The sequence below is a fragment of the Laetiporus sulphureus genome (assembly GCF_001632365.1).
Source record: "Laetiporus sulphureus 93-53 unplaced genomic scaffold LAESUscaffold_1, whole genome shotgun sequence".
NCBI lineage: Eukaryota > Fungi > Basidiomycota > Agaricomycetes > Polyporales > Laetiporaceae > Laetiporus > Laetiporus sulphureus.
In genome coordinates this window covers 1762161-1784894 of record NW_024468510.1, presented here as the reverse complement: position 1 = coordinate 1784894, position 22734 = coordinate 1762161, and the positions used below count along the sequence as shown (strand labels likewise).

Here is a 22734-nt window from a genome sequence, read left to right as displayed (position 1 = left end):
TCAGGCTTTTCGCGCATCGGCTCACTCTCGTTTCTTTGCTACCAAGAATATCTTCACCTTCGGACCATTCAGGTAACTAAGAAATCTCTCTTATGCTCTAAAGATGATTCAGAGTGGAATCTTAATCGACCCGCACTATTCTCGTTGCGCTTACCAAGCACCTCGCTGGGTTGAAAGGGAGACTATGAATGTTCTAGATACTGCTGAAGTTGCTTTATTTACTCGTCCAGCCGGCAAGGCGTACTCTGAACTGACGAATATTTTTTGACAGACGGCGATTGTAAGGCGTGAACGTTTGGAAATCTACGAACATGGATCCAAGAAGGGCGCGAGACCCTCGCCTAGCGCGTGCATCCGATCCCCGTCTCCAGCGCATGCAATCCAATCCCCCCGCGCACGCGCAACCACCGCCACAGGCACCCATCCCATATCCTCAGGGCATACCGAGCAACCTCCCGCCATACCCGACGGCGACGCCGCCACAGTATCCTGGCGGCGCACTGTCGAACCAGCAGCTCGCCGAGGAAGCCCGCGGAGCAGCGTCGATACCTAAGCCGCAGCCTCCGAAACCTCCCATCTATAAGCCGCGGCCGTTGTTTTGCGTGGTGTGTGCTAGTAATCAGGTATGCAGTCTTCAACTGGCGCCGTCTTCGTACGCTGATTTGGCGGGCAGAATCGGTCCATGGAGGGCCACTACGTTTTGTCGTAAGTAGCACGATTATATGTCGCTCGTCGGAGCTCTCACGCGCCGTGTAGAAAGGCGGGGTACCGAGTTGTCTCGTACGGAACAGGCTCAGCTGTCCGTCTCCCTGGTCCCGCAATAGACAAGCCCAATATATACCCATTCGGAACTCCTTACAATGACATTTACGAAGAGCTGCAGGCACAAGACCCTCGACTGTGAGTACCTGCTAAGAATCGTAGTGTGCTTTATGCCTGACCATGAGATATGCAAGTTACACGGCGAATGGCCTCCTTCAGATGATAGACCGTAATCGTAGATTAAAACTGGCACCAGAGCGATGGCAAGAAAGCAAAACAGTAGCCGACATCGTGATCACCTGCGAGGAACGATGTTTCGACGCAGTGTGCGACGGTCAGTCTTTAGTCTCCGCTTATAACGATTGTGCTGTATCTAACGTCCTGCATAGATCTCCTGACGAGGGGAGGGGAGTTCAACAGACCGGTGCATATCGTCAACATTGAGATCAAAGACAATCACGAGGAGGCGCACATCGCTGGGAAGGCGATTCTTGATCTCGCAGCAGCGGTGAGCCATTTCACGGCTTGACTGTCGGTGAATGCTCATGGTGTACGCGGCTGTGCAGATTGAGGCTTCGGATGACATAGACGAGGACATGGACAAAATACTAGCTGTACAACAGGAGAAGCATTCCCATAGTTTGCTGCACGCCATTGCGTACTATTGATCTTCAACATGCTCATCGCGACGAAAGCAGTGCTCCACACCCATGGAAACTCTTCCGTGGAAGTTGTATGATTATTGTTTCGGATGTATATTTTGTGTTCACTCATTTTTCAGTCATGTCGCTCCAGCAGTCATGGCAGCCTGCTCTGATAAATGTATGCGTACCTGATGATGGTATCCTATCTGCATTTCTTGCACAGCTCCGTTTACTCCGACGAAAGTGAGCCGAAGGATATAGTTCACGTTTTCGTGCATCAAGGAACGATACCGCTTGACCGCCTTGACCGCAAGCGTTCTGAGAACATCAAGGTACTTCAAGATTTTATATTTGAACCGATTTATTGCGCATCAAGGAACGATGCCGCTTGACCGCAGGCGTTCTGAGAACATCAAAGTACTTCAACACTGCAGGTTTGAATCGATCACTACATGATGCCGCATGGGGCAATACGGGTGTCAAGTACACTGCCGTTGACGTTGGACCCTCCCACTGATCCCGCTGTCATCGAATGATCTCGTCTGCCAACCACGACAGTGCGTAAACCTAATTCTAAATACAGGGCCCATACACTCACTTGGCGCAGCATCTCTCCCAGCTCTCCCAGTAGCAACCGAGCGATGATCGAAATGCTCCGTGATCACCCTTGAGCGAGCTGCCAGTTCCATATCCACCACCGCCCCGGATACGCACCCTCCCACCCCCGCAGAGGGGCTCTCATCAACGGCCCTGAGAACGCGCCAAGGATTTTCAACACGTATGCAACACCCGGTGCATATGCATATGTACGCCTGTGGCTCTCCAGCAACGTTCTATGCAGAAATCGAATCCCGTCGGTCCCGGTGCAGCCCATTCGGTGGGAATAGCTAGCCTGCTTAAGATGAGCTGCACCGACTGGGGATCCAAGTCTGTTTCGCGGGAAAGGTCGGAACAACGCATGAAGCTTGATGCCCCGCACTTCCACCGGAGCTTGCTTCTATTGTCGGAAGATCAGGTCTTAGGTCTGACGCCTCAGGGTCTCCATTGCAAGTATCTCTCGCGCTGCGCTTCTCACAGAGGCCCGAATGCTTACCCCGTGAATCGTGTAGGTATGCGCCATGATTGGCCGGCAGGACAGGACTCGGCGGTTACCATCCACTGCTCCACAGCGTGTCACTTTACCGCAAGCGTGGTGGCCTGGTGAGGAATCCCCTCTCCCATATACGATGAGGATGTGGATGGAAGCTCCGCTCGGTCGGAACATCCCTGCCGAATCTCCATTTGCAGCATCCCATGTTTTGATAGCGACATTTCGGTTCTTGACTGGCTGATTGCGGGTGGATGAATACTTGCGAGCGAGGCACACGAGTCTCCCCGTGCACCGTGCGACTCCCCCGTCGAGGCGGAGCCCTCCCGCAGTGAAGCTTCGCGGGTGGAATCTCATCATGCTGCCACGTGCCGGGATGGTTCGAACTTCGCACATCTGCGCGATCGGAAGCGAGACGTTTACTCTCGTGATTATTCTCGAAGCTTGCTCTCAAGGCCTGCGACTCCGGACGCCAAGTTGTTGCCGCCCGGCGGCCTCCATCGTGTCATCGACTAGGAGGAAAGTTCCTGTGCTGACTGTGCATATTAGGCGGAGGCCGCAGTGCATGAGAGCTGGTGTGCGCTTTGACCTGCGAGGGTAGGTGAGTGTCACTGAGCGGTGGGATTGCGCGGAAGGGCTAAGCATTTCCGCTGTCCCGAGAGACTCAATGGCTGGTCTGGCTGTGCCTCGTCGCTCTCTGGCTGCGTGCTTGGGGGGGCCGGGAGTTGGTATCTCGAGTCGATCAAGTTGCTCGCGAGCTTGCCTTCTTTGAATTTTGCCCCATCGAGCCATGGCGCAATTGCACCTGCTCGTGCCAACCGTACTTAGCTCTAATCGTCATTGTTGCAACGATGCGTTGAACCTAGACGTAGCCGCCTTTAATGACTGAAATACAGGGCCTATATGAGCCGAATCACCATCGATTTCTCATGAGCAAACGTCACATGAGCTTCTGTGGCCCTGCTGGGCAAAAGGATGAACGTTCGAATGTACTACTGCTTCCGCGAAGACCCGATCTGCGCTTCAGCAATAGTAAGAGCTTTGAATGCGTGGGAATCGAAGTCGTGCCCGATGAGCTGCATTGCGAATTCTATGTCATCACTCTCAACTGGGCGTGTTCTAGTGCGACCGCGCATACACATATAAAGGGGCCCGCTGCTCGAAGTAATCTTAACGATTACCGTTCCGACCAGCAGAAACAGGTACACTATCATGCCCTCTCTTCGTCTCGGCAGCATCGCCCCGGATTTTGAGGCCGATACCACGAAGGGCCACATCCGGTTCCACGACTGGATCGGTGATTCTTGGGTACGAGACATACATACGAATCATTCAGCTACACGGAATGACCGGGGATCGCGCTTGTAGGCCATCCTGTTCTCCCATCCTGGAGACTTTACTCCCGTCTGCACGACGGAGTTGGCCGAGGTAGCGAGGAAGTCAGTAATCGCGCATCCATCATCCAGGGCCCTAGCAGCTTGAGCAGACAATCTGACGTGCACTGCTCCGCACAGAGCACCCGAGTGGGCGAAGCGCAATGTGAAGGTGATCGGCATTTCCGCGAATGACCTGAAGGACCACAACAAGTGGATCACGGACATCAACGACTATGGGTCGCAGACGCTCGGGCCGACGAATGTTCAGTTCCCCATCGTGAGTATGCTGTGGCCCTGTCCCGCTACGTCTGTTCTGACTGATCCCGATCTCGATACACCACAGATCGCAGACGCGGACAGGAGGATCTCGACGCTGTACGACATGCTGGACGAGCAGGACGAGACTAACCGCGACGCGAAGGGACAGCCCTTTACCGTGCGTGATCTCCATATGTGGTGTTTGCGCTGTTGTCAAGTGTGCTGATGTCGCTGCCGCGCATGTTGGCAGATTCGCACTGTCTTCGTGATTGATCCCAAGAAGGTTATCCGGCTGACGATCGCGTACCCAGCGCAGACCGGAAGGAACTTTGACGAGATCTTGAGGTACGTACGCGCGTACTTCCGAACCTCAAGAGCGGTCCATCATTGATTTCTCGTATCATGGCGACATTCAGGGTGGTTGATTGTGAGTGCCTTCGTTGATGGCGAGGGCAACCTGCTGAACGTTTGCACTGTCGGCTGTAGCACTGCAAATCGGAGATAAGTACCGTGTCACCACGCCGGTGAACTGGAAGAAAGGCGAGGACGTCATCGTGCATCCCACCGTGAGCAATGAGGAGGCCAAAACGCTGTTCCCGAAGGTTAAGTTCTACGAGGTGCGGTATCCGGAGGTTGTGCGCCGCAGCTTCGCTGACAGTGTGGACACAGCAACCGTACCTCAGGACGACGCCGCTCAAGGTGGATTGAGCGATGGAATCTCCGTGGGAGAGCGAAAGTGTACTAGTACGTGTGATGATTGTGAGACATTGCAAGCGATGTACAGCCGCGATGGTATGGCCCCGCGGCGTAGCCTTGGCCGCATGATCGAGCGATTGAGAATACAACGCATGCCCTTTTCATCGACTGATCGCTGGCAAAGAATGGATAGGAGGCTTCCACGATTGAGTCAGAGTGTAATGTAGTGTGAGAGTTGCTCGTAGCACCGATCTCCTGAAACCGCACAGCATGTATGATGAAGTGACGGCGTGCGTTCCTGGAAATCGGCATACGCAATGCCGGGGTTTCTTGTACTCAGTGTCGCAGCCCCATCATGCGAAGTGGAGAATGATACGGAAATTGCACAGCTTGATGCCGACGCTGATTGCGAGGAGCGAGGAGCAGACTCAAGTGCCGTCGCTGGGCTCGCTGCTGGGGGAGATCCGAATGCCACGCAAATGCCACGCTAATGCCATGTGGTGATCATCAGTGGCTGATCGGGGGCAAGGATCTCATGTGACGTCCTCTCCCTCGAGACGCGTGCGACGCGCGTCCTTGCGCTCTGCATTCCTCTCGTCCTACGCGTTCTGCTCCCACTCTCTCCCAACTTCATCGCAGCCGTACAACACAGACATGGCCAGTGCAGACGGAGGCGCATACAGGTCAGCAGTGCGAGACTAGTTGAGATACGACGTGCTGAAGGTGGTCACAGCTACTCTCTTACCGTCTTCTCGCCGAGCGGAAAGCTCGTTCAGATTGAACATGCATTGGCAGCAGTGTCTCAAGGAACAACAAGTCTCGGTATCAAAGGTGTGCATGCTGTAGTTACCGTTCCTCGAGCGCGTGTTGATGGGATAACTAGCATCCAATGGAATCGTCATTGCCACGGAGAAGAAAGCATCCTCGATTCTCATCGACGACTCCATGATCGAGAAAGTCGCCGTCATCTGCCCAAACATCGGCATCGTATACTCAGGCATGGGTCCCGACTTCCGCATCCTCGTGTCGCGGGCGCGCAAGAGTGCACAGGCGTACTGGAAGATCTACGGCGAATACCCACCCACGAAGGTGCTCACCCAGGAGATTGCCACCATCATGCAGCAAGCGACTCACTCCGGGTGTGTTTCAGCGGCCTGTCAAGTCATGAGCGTGCCAGACTGAATGTGATCGCTCCGTGCACAGTGGTGTCCGCCCATACGGAGTGTCCCTGCTAGTGGCTGGATGGGACTTCAACCGTGGACCGAGCTTGTATCAGGTCGATCCATCTGGCTCTTACTGGGCATGGAAGGCGAGCGCCATCGGCAAGAACATGGTCAACGCCAAGACGTTCCTCGAGAAACGGTGGGTCGCATTGATGTTCTCGCCAAGCGGCTGCCTTGCTGATCGCCCGTTATTTCGGGCATGCATGGTCGTGATGCGAATCTAGGTACAACGATGACATTAGCTTGGAGGATGCTATTCATACCGCGCTCCTGACGCTGAAGGAAGGCTTCGAAGGGCATATGACAGAGAAGACCATTGAGATCGGTGTCATCACCGTACCAAGTCAAGCCGACCTCGAGGCTGGGAAGATCGAGGGAACTGGACGAGCGAAAGCGACATTCAGGAAGCTCTCAGAGGAGGAAGTGCGAGATTACCTTGCCATGTAGCTGCGGATGATGCACTTATTGATTTCTATTGTACATCGAGATTTTTTTTTCTCGCAGCGCAGATTCTGATGTATCCGTACGTCGGAAAGGAATTGCTCCTGGTCGCGGCGAGTTTCGACGTCTCACGTACGGGCGTTTACCAGATAAGTACGTGCCTATGGTTTCGATGTTGCCCTTACGAGAATAGCCACTGCGATCTTAAGTCCGCACTTCCTCCGCTCACGGTGATCATGACACACCTACGACGAGCAGCTTCACGAGCTACTCCGAGGTACCGTCTTGCTTTGACTCCGAGGCAGACTCTGGCAGTTGCATCGTCATAGAGATCTCTGTTCTCTTTGATGGATGTGACGCGAAAGTCTCCGAGAATGTGTTGACGCTCCTCTCCGCGCGTAAGTGACCACAGATGCCCCGCATCCGTCCGTATCCGAACTCAGCGGTGTCTCTACCTATGCGGGGTAGTGAGAGTTCCAAGGGTGATGATTGGTGAGTCTGAAGGATGCATCCTCGTTGGTGCTTGCGCACGTCGGTGCGACCTCGGATGGCAGCTTCCACTCAGTCGACCGCCTCAGCGTGTCCATCGTGCCACTAACATCCAGCATCTAGCGCATAGACTCGCATTATCGGTGCTCAGTAGGGAATGGTGCTTCGGGAGGGACATAGCTATAGGGACGCATCGGGCAGCGGAGAGTTCGGGGCACGAATTGCAGTTGAGTGCGATGCCGAAACCTAACGCATTCGGGCCATGTGCCTGCCGCTGAGTGTGATCATCTCAACTCGCTCGGTGGACAATCTGGACACATAGCATGGCGCCGTGCCATATCGTTCGTGTTTACCCACGCCGGCCTGTGCGTAGTCTCCATCGAATCTTCGATGGCAGGACAGACCCTTGATGGCCTGGAATTGTCAGCTAAATGTTTCATCGGCGTCGGGTCACGAGGATCCCTTCGCTCAGACAACGTAAGGTTCAGCATCAGGCAATGGAGTCTCTAATGAGTCGGTTTCGATGTGTTTCAGGTCTATACTTTGCACCCAATGAGGCGGTGGACATCACGGGCGCCCATCGCCCCAGGACAGCGCCTCCGCCAACAGAGCTGGGCGCTCGCATCGGACTGTTTGATGTTTTCGGTTAACCTCGTGGAAGACCACGAGGAAAATACGACAAGATCTAATCGTAAATGTTGCTGTCCGATTCCCATCTGCCTTTTCTGTCCGGCTCTCTGCGGGGCACTGGCTTGGCGCTCGGTGTATTGCTTGACCACCAATCTGCATATAAACCACCGTGCTCGTGTTGCTGCCGCCCCACTATCCTCACCGAGCGCGTCCCCCCACACCTCCCCGGTACTTTGTTTCTTCTATCATGGACATGACCAACCTCGGCGGAGAGCGCGCGGGCTACGTCGGTCCCTCGAGAACCAAGAGCAACGGTAGCGGCCACCGCTCCAGTCCTTGTAAGTTGTACTGCTTATCACGGTATACATCAGTCGTTCTCATGACATTGTGCGCCTATCCACAGCCCAAAGTCGTGAACGCGGCCCGTATGAGCAGACGTTGCTTACTCCCGTTGTGAGAAGCAAGCGCACGCCAATTGCATGCACGGAGTGCCGCAGACGTCAAGTAAAGGTACGCGCCTCACAGTAGTGCGATAACTTATCGAGGCCTAGGCTGATATCCACTATTGTCAGTGTACCGGGGGTACGCCGCAATGCGAGCGTTGTGAGAAAAAGGGGGTCAAGTGCGAGTACATACCGATACAGCAGCAGAAACTCGCCGCTGCTGCCGCGGCGTCTGCGCAACAAGTCTCCGCTGGAATCACTCTCTCCGCCTACCCTGCCTCACCAACATCCCGGTCGATGTCCACCACTCCCTCCCCCTCGCAGCATCCGAGCCAGATGTTCCCCGGTACTGGCTACAGCGGCTACGTTTTGGAGCAGGGCGACTGGCAGAACGCACATGTTTTACAAACGCAGATGCAAGGCTATATGCCTGAGATGGTGCAGTCGGCGCCTGCGGCATTGGGCGTGCCACATCATGAAGTCTATCAGCCGAACCCCTTGAGCGGTGACATGCAGTGCTCATCACAACGGCTGCAGACGCCGCAGACCTCGTCTCTTCTTGACGATACTGGTTTCTTGCCGTACGACACGTATAGCGGCAGCCGAAGTGCTGGATTTTACCAAGGCTCGTTGGCGGATTATGGCGCGGGCGCAGGCCAGCCATATGTGCAGACGATACCGTCTAGCGAGCATGCGTGAGTGTGGATCTCTGCATCCGGGGACGCGTTTTTACCGAGGCGTGTGGCAGAACGGAATATGCCTATCAAGATCAACACAGTCAGCAAGGGTTCTATGCTGTCTCCACAGGAGTGATGTCCCCCGAAAGCACGTACGGGGAATGGATGGACCCCACTGTGCGTGATGGCCTCGTGTTCGCCGGGCTCTGCTGACATTGCAATTAGCACAGCACAACCCGCGCTACCGCAAATTTTGAGAACCTGTTTCATTGTCTGGACAGCCAACAATTATCCCTGCTTCTTCCCCAACTCCATACGTCGTTGCTATCTCGCGCAAGCGTCTCCATCTGATGTTTCGTATGATTCAGGTTACCATTGTAGCTAATACTTCCTGCTGTATCATTATATTATTCGCACTTTTGTTGACCGGATCCCGCTGTATTATTAACCATGCCACGAACGCCTATAGAATAAATTTGGTGCTTGCTCAGCTTGCCTGGATGACGCCCGTGGAGAGGGTTCTCTGTTAATCATGCAGTGAATTTATCCAATGGGCAACAAAAACAGCTCGGTAAGCCTTTCCTGGCGCTGATCTGCAGGCGTGGTGATCGTTTGTAGGTTCTAGACGGTCGGCGAGCCCGTCTGGCGTGCCGATATATCACCATGCTGCGACAGGCGTGTATGCATTGGTCACGCCATGCCTAAATGAATACAAAGAGAAGGAAGCGGCGTCAGCTTTCGTGATGGCTCCATCAGCAGTGGATGAGTAAGCCACTTTCGTGTAACGTCAATGTCATGTCGCTGTCTGCTAGTGCACGGACACAGCCGCAACTTGACTCGACTGCGACATGATAGAACTGCAGCGAAGACTTGATGAGAAGAGCGAGCATACGACGGTTGCTAAGCGCGACTTTCGTTCTATAGATCCGTACGAACTATGACCACGTTCGTCCCCACGCTATCAGAAAACGACGATCACGCCGATAAGAACGGAGGAGGATCCATCATTCAGGTTCATTAATGCATGAGCAGGTACCTGCAGCCAGAGACCACGGGCACAAACGGATCTCTGTGACACTTGCACAGAGTCCGGCGGAGCTCGACGAATCCAGCACGCATTCAATTCTAGTGTCCGAGATCTAGACATATTCACTGCTCTGCCGTGCTATCCCGCACCATCATTCGTTCGCGCCTGCCCGGAACAGCAGGCTGGATGAACCCATATTGTGAAAAGAACGCCGGACGTTGAGGAAGATAACAAATTCGTATGCAGTCAGGGAGCCGGGCGCGGTGTCGGCGGACATTGTTGCGCGGCTAGACGTGGCGAGAGTGGGAAGCATTTGTGCCCCTGCTTTGCAATAGCCAGATCAGCATGTTCCAGCCGACCTGGACGAAATTTCAAGCATGGATACCCCTGTACACAGCTCGCAGCAAACGCGGGCACTGCACGTAGCCATGGGCACAAGCTTTAATTTCGAACTTGCCATCGTGCGGAAACACGAAGGTGCAGTTCGTTGTGGCGCACCAAAGGGTCCAGTGTGGAAGTTGTCCTCGCCGGAGTTCGGCATGCATAGACGCTGCAGCACGGACTTGGTCGTCCAAACGGCAATCGTCAGTGCCAAGCCGACTCGATGCGAAGTTCCGCACTTTCCTGGTTCTGCACAGGAAAGTCGTGTGCATCACTTCTACGTCCCCGTCGGATGCGGGCAAAGACCGTCCCCTCCCTGCTCGTCAATTCATTCGTGATCCAATTATATGTTTCGGCATGAAATCGGCATGCGGAGGCTAGGCGATAATGCAAATACGCCTGTACCTGGCAGCACATAACGGTTCCGCCGGTTCCGCCGATGGTTTCATAAGTTAGAGCGTACCCCGCAGAAGCCCGATATGATGGCCGAATGTGATCGTCGTAAGTTACGCCACATGACGCTCCTCCTGCACTTGGCCAACGTCAACGTGTCCGACCGAAACGCCAAAGCCGATTGTTTCATTGAACGTACGCAGGCTATCTTCTCAAATATCGGAACAGCAGCTGTTTCTTGGACCGGAACGCCAACACCGATTTGTTCATTGGACATATGCAAACCGTCTTCTCGAGTATCGGAACAGCAACTGTTCTTTGTTGAAAGCGACACAGATCAATTACGTATCCTAGCAAATACACGCACTGTCGCAATTACAGTGCAAGATCCTTCATTAACGCCATTTCCTTTTTAAATGCCATTCCCTTCGACAGCCGATGCCTAGATCGTCACAACGCCTTACAATAAGCGATCTACAGCGGCCAGCCCAGCTTCTCGCCAAAGTTCCAGTGGACCGCCTTGACAGAGATGTACTCCTCCAGCGCATAGCTGCCGAGCTCTCGCCCTGCCGAAACTCATCGTCAACACACGTTCTTCGTGTCAACTCATCAGGCACCACAGCACGCTCGTTGGCAGGATCTGCCAAGAGCGCGCGTGCACGCCGCGCCCAAAATCATGAACTAGTCAGAAGATTTAGACGCACCGATACCGCTCTGCTTTTTGCCTCCGAAAGGCACGTTGTTCGATAGCAAGTTGTACTGGTTCACCCAGACCTGCGACGCCGCATTGAGCTAGGACTAATAAGCTGAACGGAGATACACGCACAGTGCCAGCCTCTAGTTCGTTCGAAACGCGCATGCACTGGTTTGCATCATCTATCCACGATAATCAGTACGCTTTGCCTCATAGCTCATAGTGCGCATCAGTCTCCAAGCGAGACGAATGCAAAGCGCTCGTGCACAGCCTCCTCCGACATGCCCGGAGGTTGCGAAAGCTACAGATAACTCCGCGGACCTGGCCAAAATGAGAGACAACAAGCACATACTGGAGTGCAAACCGGCACCAAGGCCGTACAGCGTGTTGTTAGCCAGTTCGATAGCCTCCTCCTCGGTCTTGAACTTGGTCACCGCTAGAACAGGACCAAATATCTCATCTTGGAACTGCAATCGCAACGCGTCAACTCAACAAATAATCGTAAGGAGCTCGTTCTGTGCTCACAATTTTCATGTTCGGTGTGACATCCGTGAAGACTACAAACGACCATCTTTACAACTACAGCAGATTCCACTCTTACAAACTCACTGGTAGGATCCACAAAGTAGCCCTTGCTCGCGCGCTTCTCGCCACCCAGGATGAGTTTAGCACCTTCCTCCTTGCCATAGCCGATATAACGGAAAATTTTGTCATACTGCATCTTAGACACCTGCGGCAACGCTATCAGCAACATATTTCCCATGACAGATGCGCAAGCGATCATTGCATAGAGGAATAAACAGCGGAACTTAGGTCCGAAGCCACAGGCAGCTGACCCCTTGGGCGGGACCCGGATTGGGGTTAAGGTTCGCGACTCCAGGTGTACGTAAAACGCAGTGAATGTGAGAAGACACTCCAAGTGGCGGAAGCAATGGTGGACAATATGTCCGAATTTGACGGGAGACACGCACCACAGGGCCACCGGTCACGTCCTCATCCAGTCCGTCCCCAACGACGAGCTCCTTGAACTTCGCCACCAAGATCTGCTCCGTAACGTGAGCGGTCATGATCCTCAAGAAGAAGCGTGGTAATGCGCCGGGGACCCACCGACATGAACTTGTCGTAGATGGTTTCTTGCACGAACAACCGAGATCCGGCCGTGCAGTCCTGGCCGCTGTTGTACAGGATACCAAGGGCCGTCCAGTTGGCCGCTGCGGGGGATTTATAGCGACGGGCCGCTGGCATGAGACACGCGCTGGCATAACTACATCGCCCGAAGGAACGCACCTTGGTCGAGGTCCGCAGACTCGAAGATGATGTGCGGAGACTTGCCGCCGAGCTCGAGGCCCACCTGTTCCCAGCAATTGGTGGGCGGAGCAGCGCGAGAGAGGAATAGTGGGGTGAGCGAGCCAGTCTGTGGGCAGAGTAGCATATTTTTTCCTGCGCACCTTCTTCAGGTTGCTCTTCGCCGCTGCTTCCATTACTCTCCGACCCGTAATAGTGCTCCCCGTGAACGCTACCTTATCCACATCCATATGTGAAGACAGCGCGGCTCCTCCGACCGATCCGAGTGAAGGGACGGTGTTGACGACCCCAGGAGGGAAACTGGGACCGACACAAAGACATCATCAGCGATTTCGACGATTACCACTAGGGACCTGTACTGTACCCCGCCTCGACGACCAGTTCCGACAATTTCTGTAGGGGACGTATCAATCAGCACCATAGTCAAGCAGGTCAAGTGGCAGGATCAGGCGGTCGACGTATGTCGAAGAGAAAGCACAGCAAGGTTCAGGGTTCAAAACGGACATCAACCATGCGCAACGCTTTTGAGCTTATAGCCAGGCGCCGTACGGCACGCGAGAATCCCGCATACCCCAGCAGAACCGATAACACAATCGCAGAAGAACCCTCGAACGTCTTCGCCTCCCATCGCGAATCACAACCAGCGCATGCACACAACTTCCCGCAGGTAATCGCTGCGATAGGCAACGAAGCCTACCGGGAGCCAACCATTAGCCTTAGCCTTCTCGCCGCCAAAAGCCCCCGTCCTGACCCCGAGCAGCGCTACTCCCGCCCGCGAAGATCCCTGTGAGATGGCGTGGAGTCTGGTTGATATGCATGTCCCCAGTCCCGCGGCTGCATTTGGGGCGAAGCTGGACGGTCAACGGTGGCCGGCGTAGTGGAGTCAGGAGACATGCACTCTGCAACCACGACTCGCGACTTCGGCACCTGTACGGAACCGATGCGAGCCCCGACGTACGGCATGGCAGCAAATAGACAAAATCATGTGCGGCGCGTCGAGACGAAACTTGGTCCACCAAACCCACCCCTTGCAAACGCACCCGACGGCGTTTGCCTCGACGCACAACAAACGTTCGCGCCAGAAGCATCAAAATGAAATGGTGGGACAATCTCGAATCCATACAACGGACGGCGATCCCAGCCAAAGCATTTCAAAAACGGCACATCCGAAACACCGCACCGCACCGTTTCATTCGACCTCGAAGAGCCGAGGTTATTGACACCGAAACCCGAAGGCAGCAACGCGGCGAAACGCAAACGGTGAACCCAACGCGGAAGCGCATTCACATGAACGCGCATCAAATTGCACGTTCCTCCATAACATTGTTGTGATGCGGCTGAAAGGACAGGCCTCACGAGAGGCCTGGCTCTCAACCCCTCATCTGATGGTGAACCGCAAAGGCCGGAAGCGAAATACGTTACGAAAAACATGCAAGCGGACAGACCGAGACCCGAAGGCGGATTGATAAGCAGCACACCGATAGGAAAGACAGGAGATGGAGAATGAAGAGGTGAAACGGCCAAGGATGTTACTCACCAGCGCAGTGAGCGGTGTGATCTCCGATGGCTTCATCACGATCGTGCATCCGCATGCAAGCGCAGGGGCGACCTTCCATGACCTGCGTCGCGATCGCCGTCAGCACAATCACCTACCAGTATTCCCTCGCAGCCCGAATCACATTCTCTTCCTCTCCTCGCCTGCATACGTCCATACCCCGCCTCACGACTCAACGACAGAACGGAAGAGCCGATCGTACCGTCTTATGCCCGTTGACGGCATACAGTGCACCCGAACTCAGAATCACGGTAGATCGAGCCACCGATCAATTCGATGCACACGGGGCGGAGCATCAGGGCATTGGTGGGAAGGGAGGCAGTGTGATGCGAGCACCGGGGGAAAGGACTGCAATTGGAAGTATGTACATACCACATGTTGATGGGATAATTCCATGGGACGCTGTGCGGCCGCGGTGTCAGAAGGACAAGAACTGGACGAACGGGGGATGACAAAAGGGAGACGTGTTATGGGTGTAGTATCCATGGTCGGCTGGAGCGTGGGAGAGGGAAGGGGGAGGAAGGTAACAGTCGCGCGATCAACGGGGGTCCGAAGGCTCGCACGGATGATACGCAGGGAACGGGTGCATAAATACATGGAAGAGCGAATATATGCGTGCAACACAGAAGTCCATACAAAGAGAAGGGAGGGAACGCACATCTGGCCACAGACCCCGATCGGATCGTGCTTCGTGAATGCCATCTTCGTCTTGTTATCCACCTCGAGGCTCTGCAGCAACGACGGTCAGCCACCAACATCCAACATCCCGACGACAGCGGACCAAACGAAAGCATCACACAACCCATCACAACAACCATGGGAACAAAGAACGAAAACATCAGCCTACACTCCTCCCAGAGATGCAGATGAGCAGCAGGCAGCGACCTGTCTGTCAGATCTACCAGCGTGGTGACCCCCAGCAGCTATCTTTGCCTGGTGACCCCAATCTCCCTGAAAGGAAACTTTGGAGATCTAATTCAACGAGATATCACTCTCAATGTTCCGCCATTTACCGGCGGATCGATAGCCGCAGGTAAGGGCGCATTCATCAAGAGAAAGCTTCTAGTACCGCGCCCACCGAGACAGAATTGTAGCTTAGTGCCATGCGGCGCGCCAGAAGTGGGGTGGATCCCGTCCACGTTCTTCGTGTTGGGCCCCGTGACAGGAAAGCATGGGCACAAAATTGCACTGGAAACATGTCCCAGTGCAGGGCATTCCCGCGCAAAGGAGCATACAGTTCACATCGAAGGCACAAAGCTCACCTGGCCGACAATCTTATCGGCCCATCCGGCGTAGTATCGCAGGCAGGCGACGCTATCGCCAATGTCAAAATCTCTATAAACCACCAAATCACGCGCATACAGTCAGCGTACGGACTTAATACGGCGGAGGTTGCGCGCACCTTGCGACCTTGAGGGGCTTGCCGTTGTTGAGGGTTTCGAGCTCGGCAAGCTCCTGTGCATCGCGCTCGATGAGATCTGCGAGCTTGTTGATGAGACGCGCGCGGTCGATGCCGGTGACGTTCTTGCCCCAGGTGGTCTTGAACGCCGCACGCGCGGCGGCGACTGCAACGTCGATGTCCTTGGCCGAACCTGGATCCGTCCGTCAGCGAGGGGACGGGCACAGAGGCAGCGGAATGCCGAAGGGATACGATCAGACGGGAGTCGATCGTGTCGTGCGTGCTGGCGGTCACCGAGACCGCGAGTGCCGATAGGTGGCCAGGAGACCGTCGATCGCGTTTCGCGGCAGCACGCAAGGTCTGGATCTGGAGCAGGCAGACAGGAGACAGGACGTACCGGCGACGATGGAGCAGATGACCTCTTCAGTGGCGGGGTTAATGCATCTGTGTCGGTGTCAGCGTCAAGATTGTACGGATCGCAGAGAAGGGAGGAGAGGCTCGAGCCAGGACGGTGGAACGGCGGAATCTGCCGACACGCACTCGATGGTCTCCTTCGAGTCGACCGACGGGACGAACTCGTTGTTGATGAAAAGCCCCGTGGGCACGGTCAGCTTCTTGCCTGTCTTGAGCGTAAGTACTACTGGTTTCGCGGACATGATGCTAGCAGTATGGAGCAGGGAAATGCGGGGGTGCAAAAATGGGGAATAAATGCGAATATTTATGCTCGCGCGGAGGGGTTCAGGTTGACGCAGATAGCGACGGGGACGAGTCACTGGCAGAGAGCGAAGACGGGGGCGTATCATGCAGATAGCAGCTGATAGCACGCGTCTGCGCAGAAGCCATACTGTCTTGGAGGAGGGAGAGCGCGTCCTAAGCGCGCGGGACACGAGATAAGGACGGTGTGAGCAGGGTTCTCGACGGGAGACTGGGATGGGCGTCTGGTGCAGACAGCTGCCAGGCCCACGGACACCGCTGGACAAGCGCCTGGACGACGTGCGCCAAAATTGAGTTCCCGTCAAATTGGTCCGCTTGTGATGTCCCCCCTTTGGCCACAATCTCAAAAGACGTCCCCAGACGTCCTATGGCTTTCCGTGCTCCCATCCACCACCATGCCATGCTGCCCTCCGTTGCCGTGATGTCCTCCTCCCCCTCCCGAGCAGCGCTCTCCTGCTCCCCGCAACGCAGGACCCCCCCGCCCCCGCCCATCAACCTCGACGACTGCAAGGGCCCGCCGCGCATCCCGGCCACTCGCTCGAGTGCATCCCCCACCAGCACCTCCAAGGCCAGCACGTCGTTTGTTTTTACCTCGTCCCGCCTTCATCTCGTGCCTGGCTATGCTTCCCATCCACCTGCCCCCTGCTCGCCCATGTCGCCTCTAGCAGACATCGGCAGCACCTCCGCAGCGTCCGCAGGCCAACGGTCTCGCCCTGCTCTCACTCAGCACCAGCTCGCAAAACACTCCGAGGGGGCCATCGACGCGCGCACCATCCTCGGTCCCAACATGCGCGCCGCGGGCTTCGTCCATCTTGCCCAGGCCGTTGCGAGCTCGCCCCATCACCAGGCCCAGCGTACGCCCTCCAGCCCACCTTCGACGCCGAGTGCTGGGCACCCGACACCCACGGATCCCCCGCCGTTCCCACCTATCATGTTCCTTAGTCCCACCGCTGTCACCAAGACGCCTTTGTGGGACTACCAACGAGGCGAGTACGAGCGCGGCGCAGCGTGGCCTATGGGAAGTAAGGAGGTGGCGAGGTTGTCTGGGGTAAATACGAGGCAGACGACTAACGTGGAGAATAGCGTTGAGGGGAGCAGCAGCAGTGCAGCTGATACCGGTACGCGTCCAAAGTTAGGCTCGAAACGTTCCACATCCTCTACAATCGTTTCCTCCTCCTCCACCCTCCTCAGCCCTTCATCAACAATAACAGCATCTGGCTCTCCTTCCGTTTCCTCTTCCGCATCCGTCGAGCCGTCATCATCTCCCCCTTCACCCAAGCTTCCCACGACTTCACCCGGCACGACTCTCAAGCCGTCTCCGGTGTTTGACGCGCCGCGCTCTCCGGAACGCAAGACCAAAGGCAAGGAGCGCGCACTGGAAGAATATCCCTTCCCGCAGACGGGCGTGTCCAAGACGGCTCCGCCGTCACCGAGCACGCCGGCCTCGCCCACGCGCCGCCCCCTCATGGGAGTGCCGTCATTCTCATCCGCTACGCTACTCAGCCATGCTTCACGACGCTCAGGCAAGGAAAGACAAAGAAGCGGTACAAGAGATCAGCCGGACACTTCTTCGCCTCATGAATACGTGCTCAGTCTCTCGGAGCTATGCGTCTCTCCCCCGCCTATGTGGACTGCGACTATGTTTGCCCCAAACAGCAGCAGCAGCAGCAGCTCGCCGTGGCCGATGTCGCGCGCAGCGTCGTCGGGGTCGGGGTCAAGCTGTTCATGGCCGCCGTCGGAGTTACGGGTCAAGCAGGAAGGCGAGGAGACAGTGAAGGGAAACGAGAAGGAGAGGCAGGGCGAGGCGAAGCCGCGGGTGTTCAGGGCACGTGAGCGCGTCGGCGAGCGGGGGCGGGACACGGTAGGACGGACGCAGAAGCAACGTGATCGGCCCGGGCCAGACAAGGAGCCACAGCTGTCCACGTTGAGCTTGCCAAAGAGACCAAGAGTGGTAAGTCGCAATGCGCGTGACGTCATGCTGCGTTTGACTGATCTGTGTTCGTGGCCACCACACAGCAACGGCGGCACTCGTATGGGTTTGCGCACGTGCCCCGCACGAAGACGCAGACGAAGAGCGTCGCGAGCGACCTTGTCAGCGACGCGGAGACGATGGTCGACACTGTCTCGGTGTCGAGCAGGCCTGTGACTGAGCTTGCGGTATGCGCCGAGTAGCGACGCCAGGTACAACACAAAGATCTTGCTCAGTTGACATTTACTCAGCATGCACATCTACACCACACCACACCGAAGCTTTTCTCGCGAAAATGCCCACAGTGCCGCCCTGCGCCTTCCCCGTGCCCTCCTTTGTAGAATGTTGTCCCACATCCTGCTTGCCCTCATGCACGCTCAGTCACCCACATCGCACAGCGCTCGTCTCATTTTCCGCTCCTGCATCTGCATCTGTTTATTCTCGCCTCATTTCATGCATCATTGCATTTCCGCTCGCATCGCTCGAACTCGACTTCGCATCTTTCGTTCGCCTTCAATCATACTTAAGCGCCCTTCACATCCACCTTGCCTGCCACCCACCTTCCATCTTTCGTAAATAGCTCCGCTGCTCTCGATCGAATTATGCACGCACGCACTCTCGGACTATTACCAGTCCCGAACGACGTCCCTTCTCATTGGGTTCATTGGTGTTCGTCCTCTCATCTTCTCGGGTTCACGTGTACGTACCTGGTACCGTCTGTCGCGGGTAATCGTCGTGTCGCAATGTCTAAAGTATTCCCTCTCCTTGGGTTGGCCGTATAGTATCGCCGAAATAGACCGTGCGTTGAGCGGACGTCGTGCCATCCGTATCATCCTCGCTGTATTCCATTCGCACTTCTTCCATATGCAGGCCCTGTCTGCCTGCCGCTTAACGCGCAGCTCTCAATATCCATCCCACCTCTTATCTGCATTCTCTGCGCACGGGCGCTGTGTAGGGATCGTATGTACATCATATATTGATACCATCCATCCATGGAGCCAGTGCGACGCCTGCCGGTCCGAAGCCGCCCCCGACGAGGTGCGGACACCTGCCACCTTTACAGCGCCCCAAGGCGCCTTCGCGTATCCCGCTCCATATTCTGATTCGCCAGCGATGAATTTCAAACTCAACACGCACATTCGTGAATTAGCAGCTCGCGCCGCCGATGATTGGGCAAAGACGGGCCTGATCATGATTACGAGCCGAGGGAGGGTCCAGACCCAAAAAGTCCAGAGCAACGAATCCGAATCGCAGCCGCGCAACTCAGGAGACAGAGATACTTGCAGCGCGTCAAATCAGGCGGACAGAGAGCGGCGCCCACCCTAGCGAAGCGCCACGAGGCGACCCCTCCAGAAGTTCAGAACCAGCGAGAAGCTGAGGACAGCACAGCAAACGCATGAGGGGGCCCATCTCACGCACGACCGAGAAAACTGCGCGCTCACCTCGATTTGCCCGCAGCCCGTGGGCCGTGGGCCCCGTCGTTTCTCATGCCACATGACACATCGTCGGCGCGTACGCCCTCGCAGCCAATCGCAGCGCATCACCGTGGGTCGGACAATCGCTGGCTCGACCAGGTACGTTGCGGATAGAATGAGGATCCAGACTCTGCAGAGCCGCGTATACTGTACGCACGGTCAACGGTGCGAGCGAGAATGGCCCAGGGGGCTCGTCGTGAGGTCGGCTGCAGACCAGCCCCTAACGAAGGCGAAGACGAAGGCACGAATGTATGGCCAGTTCGCTTCCCGAGAGTCGGACGCAAGATAGTTACAGAGATAGCGCAGCGAGCTAGAGCGTCGTCCAGCACATTTGCAGAGAGAACCGAGTGAGAAGTCACACGGAGAGCGGCAACCAGAGAAGGCGAAGATCAACAATTTACTTGTGTTAAAGGCGATGACGGTCCAGACCACGAGAACGCTTCAAAGTTCGCACATCAGAAGAGCGAGGCAGGGACGCACACGGATACGGCAAATGGACTTCCCGCAAGTGCAGGCGTCGCAGTAGCCAACTCGCTAGAGGAGGTCAGCAGACCGCCTGAGCGCCGAGGGGCGATGAGGGGCGATATCGAGGCGTGCGTTAGTGGCGCGAGAGCAGCAATATATTGAACGGACGTGCGAGCAGAATCCGTTCGAACCAGGACAAATGCCACGAGCAGACAGCGTGCTAATACTCGCGTGGACGACGTGAGAGAATGCCGTGGAGCGCTCTCGAGAAGGTTTGCAGAAGCGGCAGATCGGGGCATCCACGATTTTCTCCTCCCAGCTCGGGGGTGGTTAATGTATTGCAATGAAGGCGGTGATCATGGAAGAGGGGATAGCGGATTCGGGGGGAGGAGGACAGCCGGTTCTAATGTCAAGGGTTGCGTGGCAAGGGGGGATCGTGATGAATGAGGATGCACAACCCTTTTGGAAGTTCTGCCAGGGATGGTAAGACAGGCGCCTTTAACAGCCCTCTTCCAAGTGCTCGTATGATGATGAAAGGAATGGGTTAGCTGCTTTACTGACGCCTGTCAGCGATATCACCAGGGACATGCATGAACCACCAATGCTTGTCACAGAATTGCGTTAGTCGGGGGAGCATAAGACTCGGAGCCCGCAAATGCGCCTGCCTTAGAGGACGTCAGTACCTCGAGGAACACCTACACCATGACATAGAGCCATCGATACTATGTGCTGGAAATCATCACGGGACAGATGGAAGACGCTACTCTACCTGGTGTCCGGCCATGATGAACATTCCGGAGTTAGGTGATGAGATCTCACCGAGCATAGATAGCTGCAGACGTTTCGAATCTTCTAATTGAAGGCTCGCCGTAGGCAAATCGGGCACCCCGTAAGCTAGGGAGAGGATTGGTCGAATGAAACATATGACAAGTCTGGTGCGATAGAGGAGGAAGACTATCCGCGACCCAAGGACACCGTCTTCCAAACGGACGAGAGACGATCCCGAGGACATTCGCGCTGAATTCGGTTGGATATGGGAATGCCGAGAGACCAGCCTAGTGACATCAGAGTCGCTATGACATACGAGCGCGCCGAGAAGTTTCGAGAGACGCAGCAGAATGGGGTAAGGCATCAACGCGCACGAACGTGCAGACGGTCTGGGCAATAGAAGCCCACGAAGGCTTCTCGGCAGAGCTTGTCGATCTCTGGGAGAGACAGCGTCAGCAGGTACAATGTAATGAGCAACGCGCCGCCAGCGAGATGGCGCACAATGCACAATTGCATCGTTTGTGAGCGCAGGTCATCGTCCACAACACATTGGACACTTACGTCTTGCCTTACGCCAAGCTTCTTCACATCTCTGCCGATGACGAACGGTGGTCTAACGCCAGATAGCGCAAACCAGACAGCATCAATAGCCCCCACGAGGCCTCGGGCGCGGCGCTGCGGGAAAACATAAGTCACGGGACTGACTCGAGAAGTGGCATAGCGTACCTTGCCGAATCGAAAGCCTCGATTAGAGCAACGGTGCAAACAACCCGACCAATGACGACAACAACTAGCATGAGTGACGCCATGCGGCCTTCCTTCGTCCAAAGATAGGCCCAATACTCTTCAAGCGCGAAATGCCGCAGGAATGGGCTCCACAAGCCAACCCAGGTGACGGACTCGGAGTGCTTGAACCCTAAGAAGTCGGTCTGAGATACTGTTCGCACAATTGAGTGATGCAAGGGCGGAGGCGGTAGATGCCAAGTATAGCTATGTCGAAGAAGGCATCAACGTTGACCGGATGCTATATAGGAGATTGTCATTGCATGGAGACGAAGCTGGATGGACCGCGATGCCGCCCAGAGATGCAGGACCGAGACAGAGCACCTACTCAGTGTGCACTAGCGAGACCAGGGGTGGCGAGACTTAGAGACAGCTATGCTCTATCGCAGCCATGTGTGTCAGGAAGTCGGACAAAGACTTATATATGGTCGCTGTGGCTGGAACCTTTCCGCCGATCGGAAAAGTCTCATGACATCAGTAAGTTAAATACGTCATGATCTTGAGAGTTAAAGGAAGGAAGACCCACCGACAGAGCGTTAGGTGGAATTGGAACGGGCTAGGTGCACTGAAAAGCCCGTTAAGGTCCCGCGAACGTCAGAATCGAAGGGAGCGACGTTCGGGCAGTCCATCAGTGAACCTTGAAGAACATTCGTGAAGTGCGCAAAGCAGGATGCTATTGGCAAGGACATCCAAGGAGACCCGTGGAACAGCAACAGAACATAATCAACAAGCTAACAGCTTTCCCCATGAAACGGTAGAGTGCCTGAGCGGCCAACTCAGAACGCGCCTAAAGGAGGACAACCAGAAGCGGCCCACTGCATATCTACTAGGCGGCCGTTAAGTCCTCGCACATCACAGATGCAAGCCAGAAGTCAAGCATGCAGACTGCTGATGCTCAGAGGCAAGCAGAGGTCCAGAGGAGAGTAGACGCTGGGAGAGAAAGGAGTTGTGGCCACGGTCGCGTGTCGTTGGCAAGTCACGAGCATCGCGATCACGACTGCCGCTTTTGGCAGCCATTGCGCGTCGCCCACTCGTGTACTCGAGACGCGTCACTCTGCCTGCTTGACCACACTCTCATCT

General features: G+C 55.6%; 7 protein-coding genes across 7 annotated transcripts; 5 read left to right on the top strand and 2 right to left on the bottom strand.

The window, feature by feature from the left end:
* Positions 1 to 14: 14 nt before the first annotated feature.
* LAESUDRAFT_719488 (Ssu72-domain-containing protein) lies at positions 15 to 1642 on the top strand. Its single transcript, XM_040907638.1, has 7 exons — positions 15 to 72; positions 272 to 623; positions 674 to 705; positions 757 to 900; positions 957 to 1096; positions 1152 to 1270; positions 1329 to 1642. Exons 2-7 carry the CDS (start codon positions 312 to 314, stop codon positions 1428 to 1430), a joined length of 849 nt encoding a protein of 282 aa, XP_040770674.1. The 5' UTR covers positions 15 to 72; positions 272 to 311; the 3' UTR covers positions 1431 to 1642.
* Positions 1643 to 3681: 2039 nt separating this feature from the next.
* Positions 3682 to 5152, top strand: LAESUDRAFT_740336 (1-Cys peroxiredoxin). The gene is made up of 8 exons (XM_040911075.1): positions 3682 to 3801; positions 3862 to 3932; positions 4008 to 4146; positions 4213 to 4305; positions 4378 to 4472; positions 4544 to 4554; positions 4614 to 4744; positions 4797 to 5152. Exons 1-8 carry the CDS (start codon positions 3706 to 3708, stop codon positions 4833 to 4835), a joined length of 675 nt encoding a protein of 224 aa, XP_040770673.1. The 5' UTR covers positions 3682 to 3705; the 3' UTR covers positions 4836 to 5152.
* A 246-nt stretch (positions 5153 to 5398) lies between these two features.
* Positions 5399 to 6712, top strand: LAESUDRAFT_719484 (20S proteasome subunit). The gene is made up of 5 exons (XM_040907637.1): positions 5399 to 5506; positions 5557 to 5654; positions 5707 to 5962; positions 6027 to 6185; positions 6271 to 6712. Exons 1-5 carry the CDS (start codon positions 5478 to 5480, stop codon positions 6491 to 6493), a joined length of 765 nt encoding a protein of 254 aa, XP_040770672.1. The 5' UTR covers positions 5399 to 5477; the 3' UTR covers positions 6494 to 6712.
* A 1028-nt stretch (positions 6713 to 7740) lies between these two features.
* On the top strand, positions 7741 to 9306 carry LAESUDRAFT_32360 (uncharacterized protein). Its single transcript, XM_040902013.1, has 5 exons — positions 7741 to 7944; positions 8010 to 8116; positions 8179 to 8744; positions 8798 to 8903; positions 8952 to 9306. Exons 1-5 carry the CDS (start codon positions 7854 to 7856, stop codon positions 9075 to 9077), a joined length of 996 nt encoding a protein of 331 aa, XP_040770671.1. The 5' UTR covers positions 7741 to 7853; the 3' UTR covers positions 9078 to 9306.
* A 1640-nt stretch (positions 9307 to 10946) lies between these two features.
* On the bottom strand, positions 10947 to 16335 carry LAESUDRAFT_719475 (NAD-aldehyde dehydrogenase). The gene is made up of 18 exons (XM_040907636.1): positions 16021 to 16335; positions 15878 to 15924; positions 15484 to 15673; positions 15344 to 15416; positions 14740 to 14810; positions 14454 to 14483; positions 14064 to 14145; positions 12891 to 12919; positions 12670 to 12826; positions 12509 to 12572; positions 12329 to 12432; positions 12193 to 12264; positions 11831 to 11951; positions 11747 to 11778; positions 11574 to 11688; positions 11354 to 11403; positions 11232 to 11301; positions 10947 to 11093 (listed from the first exon to the last, which is right to left on the bottom strand). The coding sequence occupies exons 1-18, from the start codon at positions 16134 to 16136 to the stop codon at positions 11002 to 11004; spliced, it is 1515 nt and encodes a 504-aa protein (XP_040770670.1). The 5' UTR covers positions 16137 to 16335; the 3' UTR covers positions 10947 to 11001.
* A 236-nt stretch (positions 16336 to 16571) lies between these two features.
* On the top strand, positions 16572 to 20550 carry LAESUDRAFT_746495 (uncharacterized protein; the record flags this gene model as incomplete). The annotated part of the gene is made up of 8 exons (XM_040911417.1): positions 16572 to 18145; positions 18211 to 18351; positions 18797 to 18862; positions 19034 to 19123; positions 19166 to 19375; positions 19753 to 19985; positions 20016 to 20231; positions 20298 to 20550. The coding sequence occupies exons 1-8, from the start codon at positions 16595 to 16597 to the stop codon at positions 20548 to 20550; spliced, it is 2760 nt and encodes a 919-aa protein (XP_040770669.1). The 5' UTR covers positions 16572 to 16594.
* A 161-nt stretch (positions 20551 to 20711) lies between these two features.
* LAESUDRAFT_710214 (uncharacterized protein) lies at positions 20712 to 21914 on the bottom strand (the record flags this gene model as incomplete). Its single annotated transcript, XM_040906747.1, has 6 exons — positions 20712 to 20798; positions 20873 to 20997; positions 21188 to 21308; positions 21433 to 21571; positions 21598 to 21808; positions 21884 to 21914. 6 exons carry the CDS (start codon positions 21912 to 21914, stop codon positions 20712 to 20714), a joined length of 714 nt encoding a protein of 237 aa, XP_040770668.1.
* Positions 21915 to 22734: the final 820 nt, after the last annotated feature.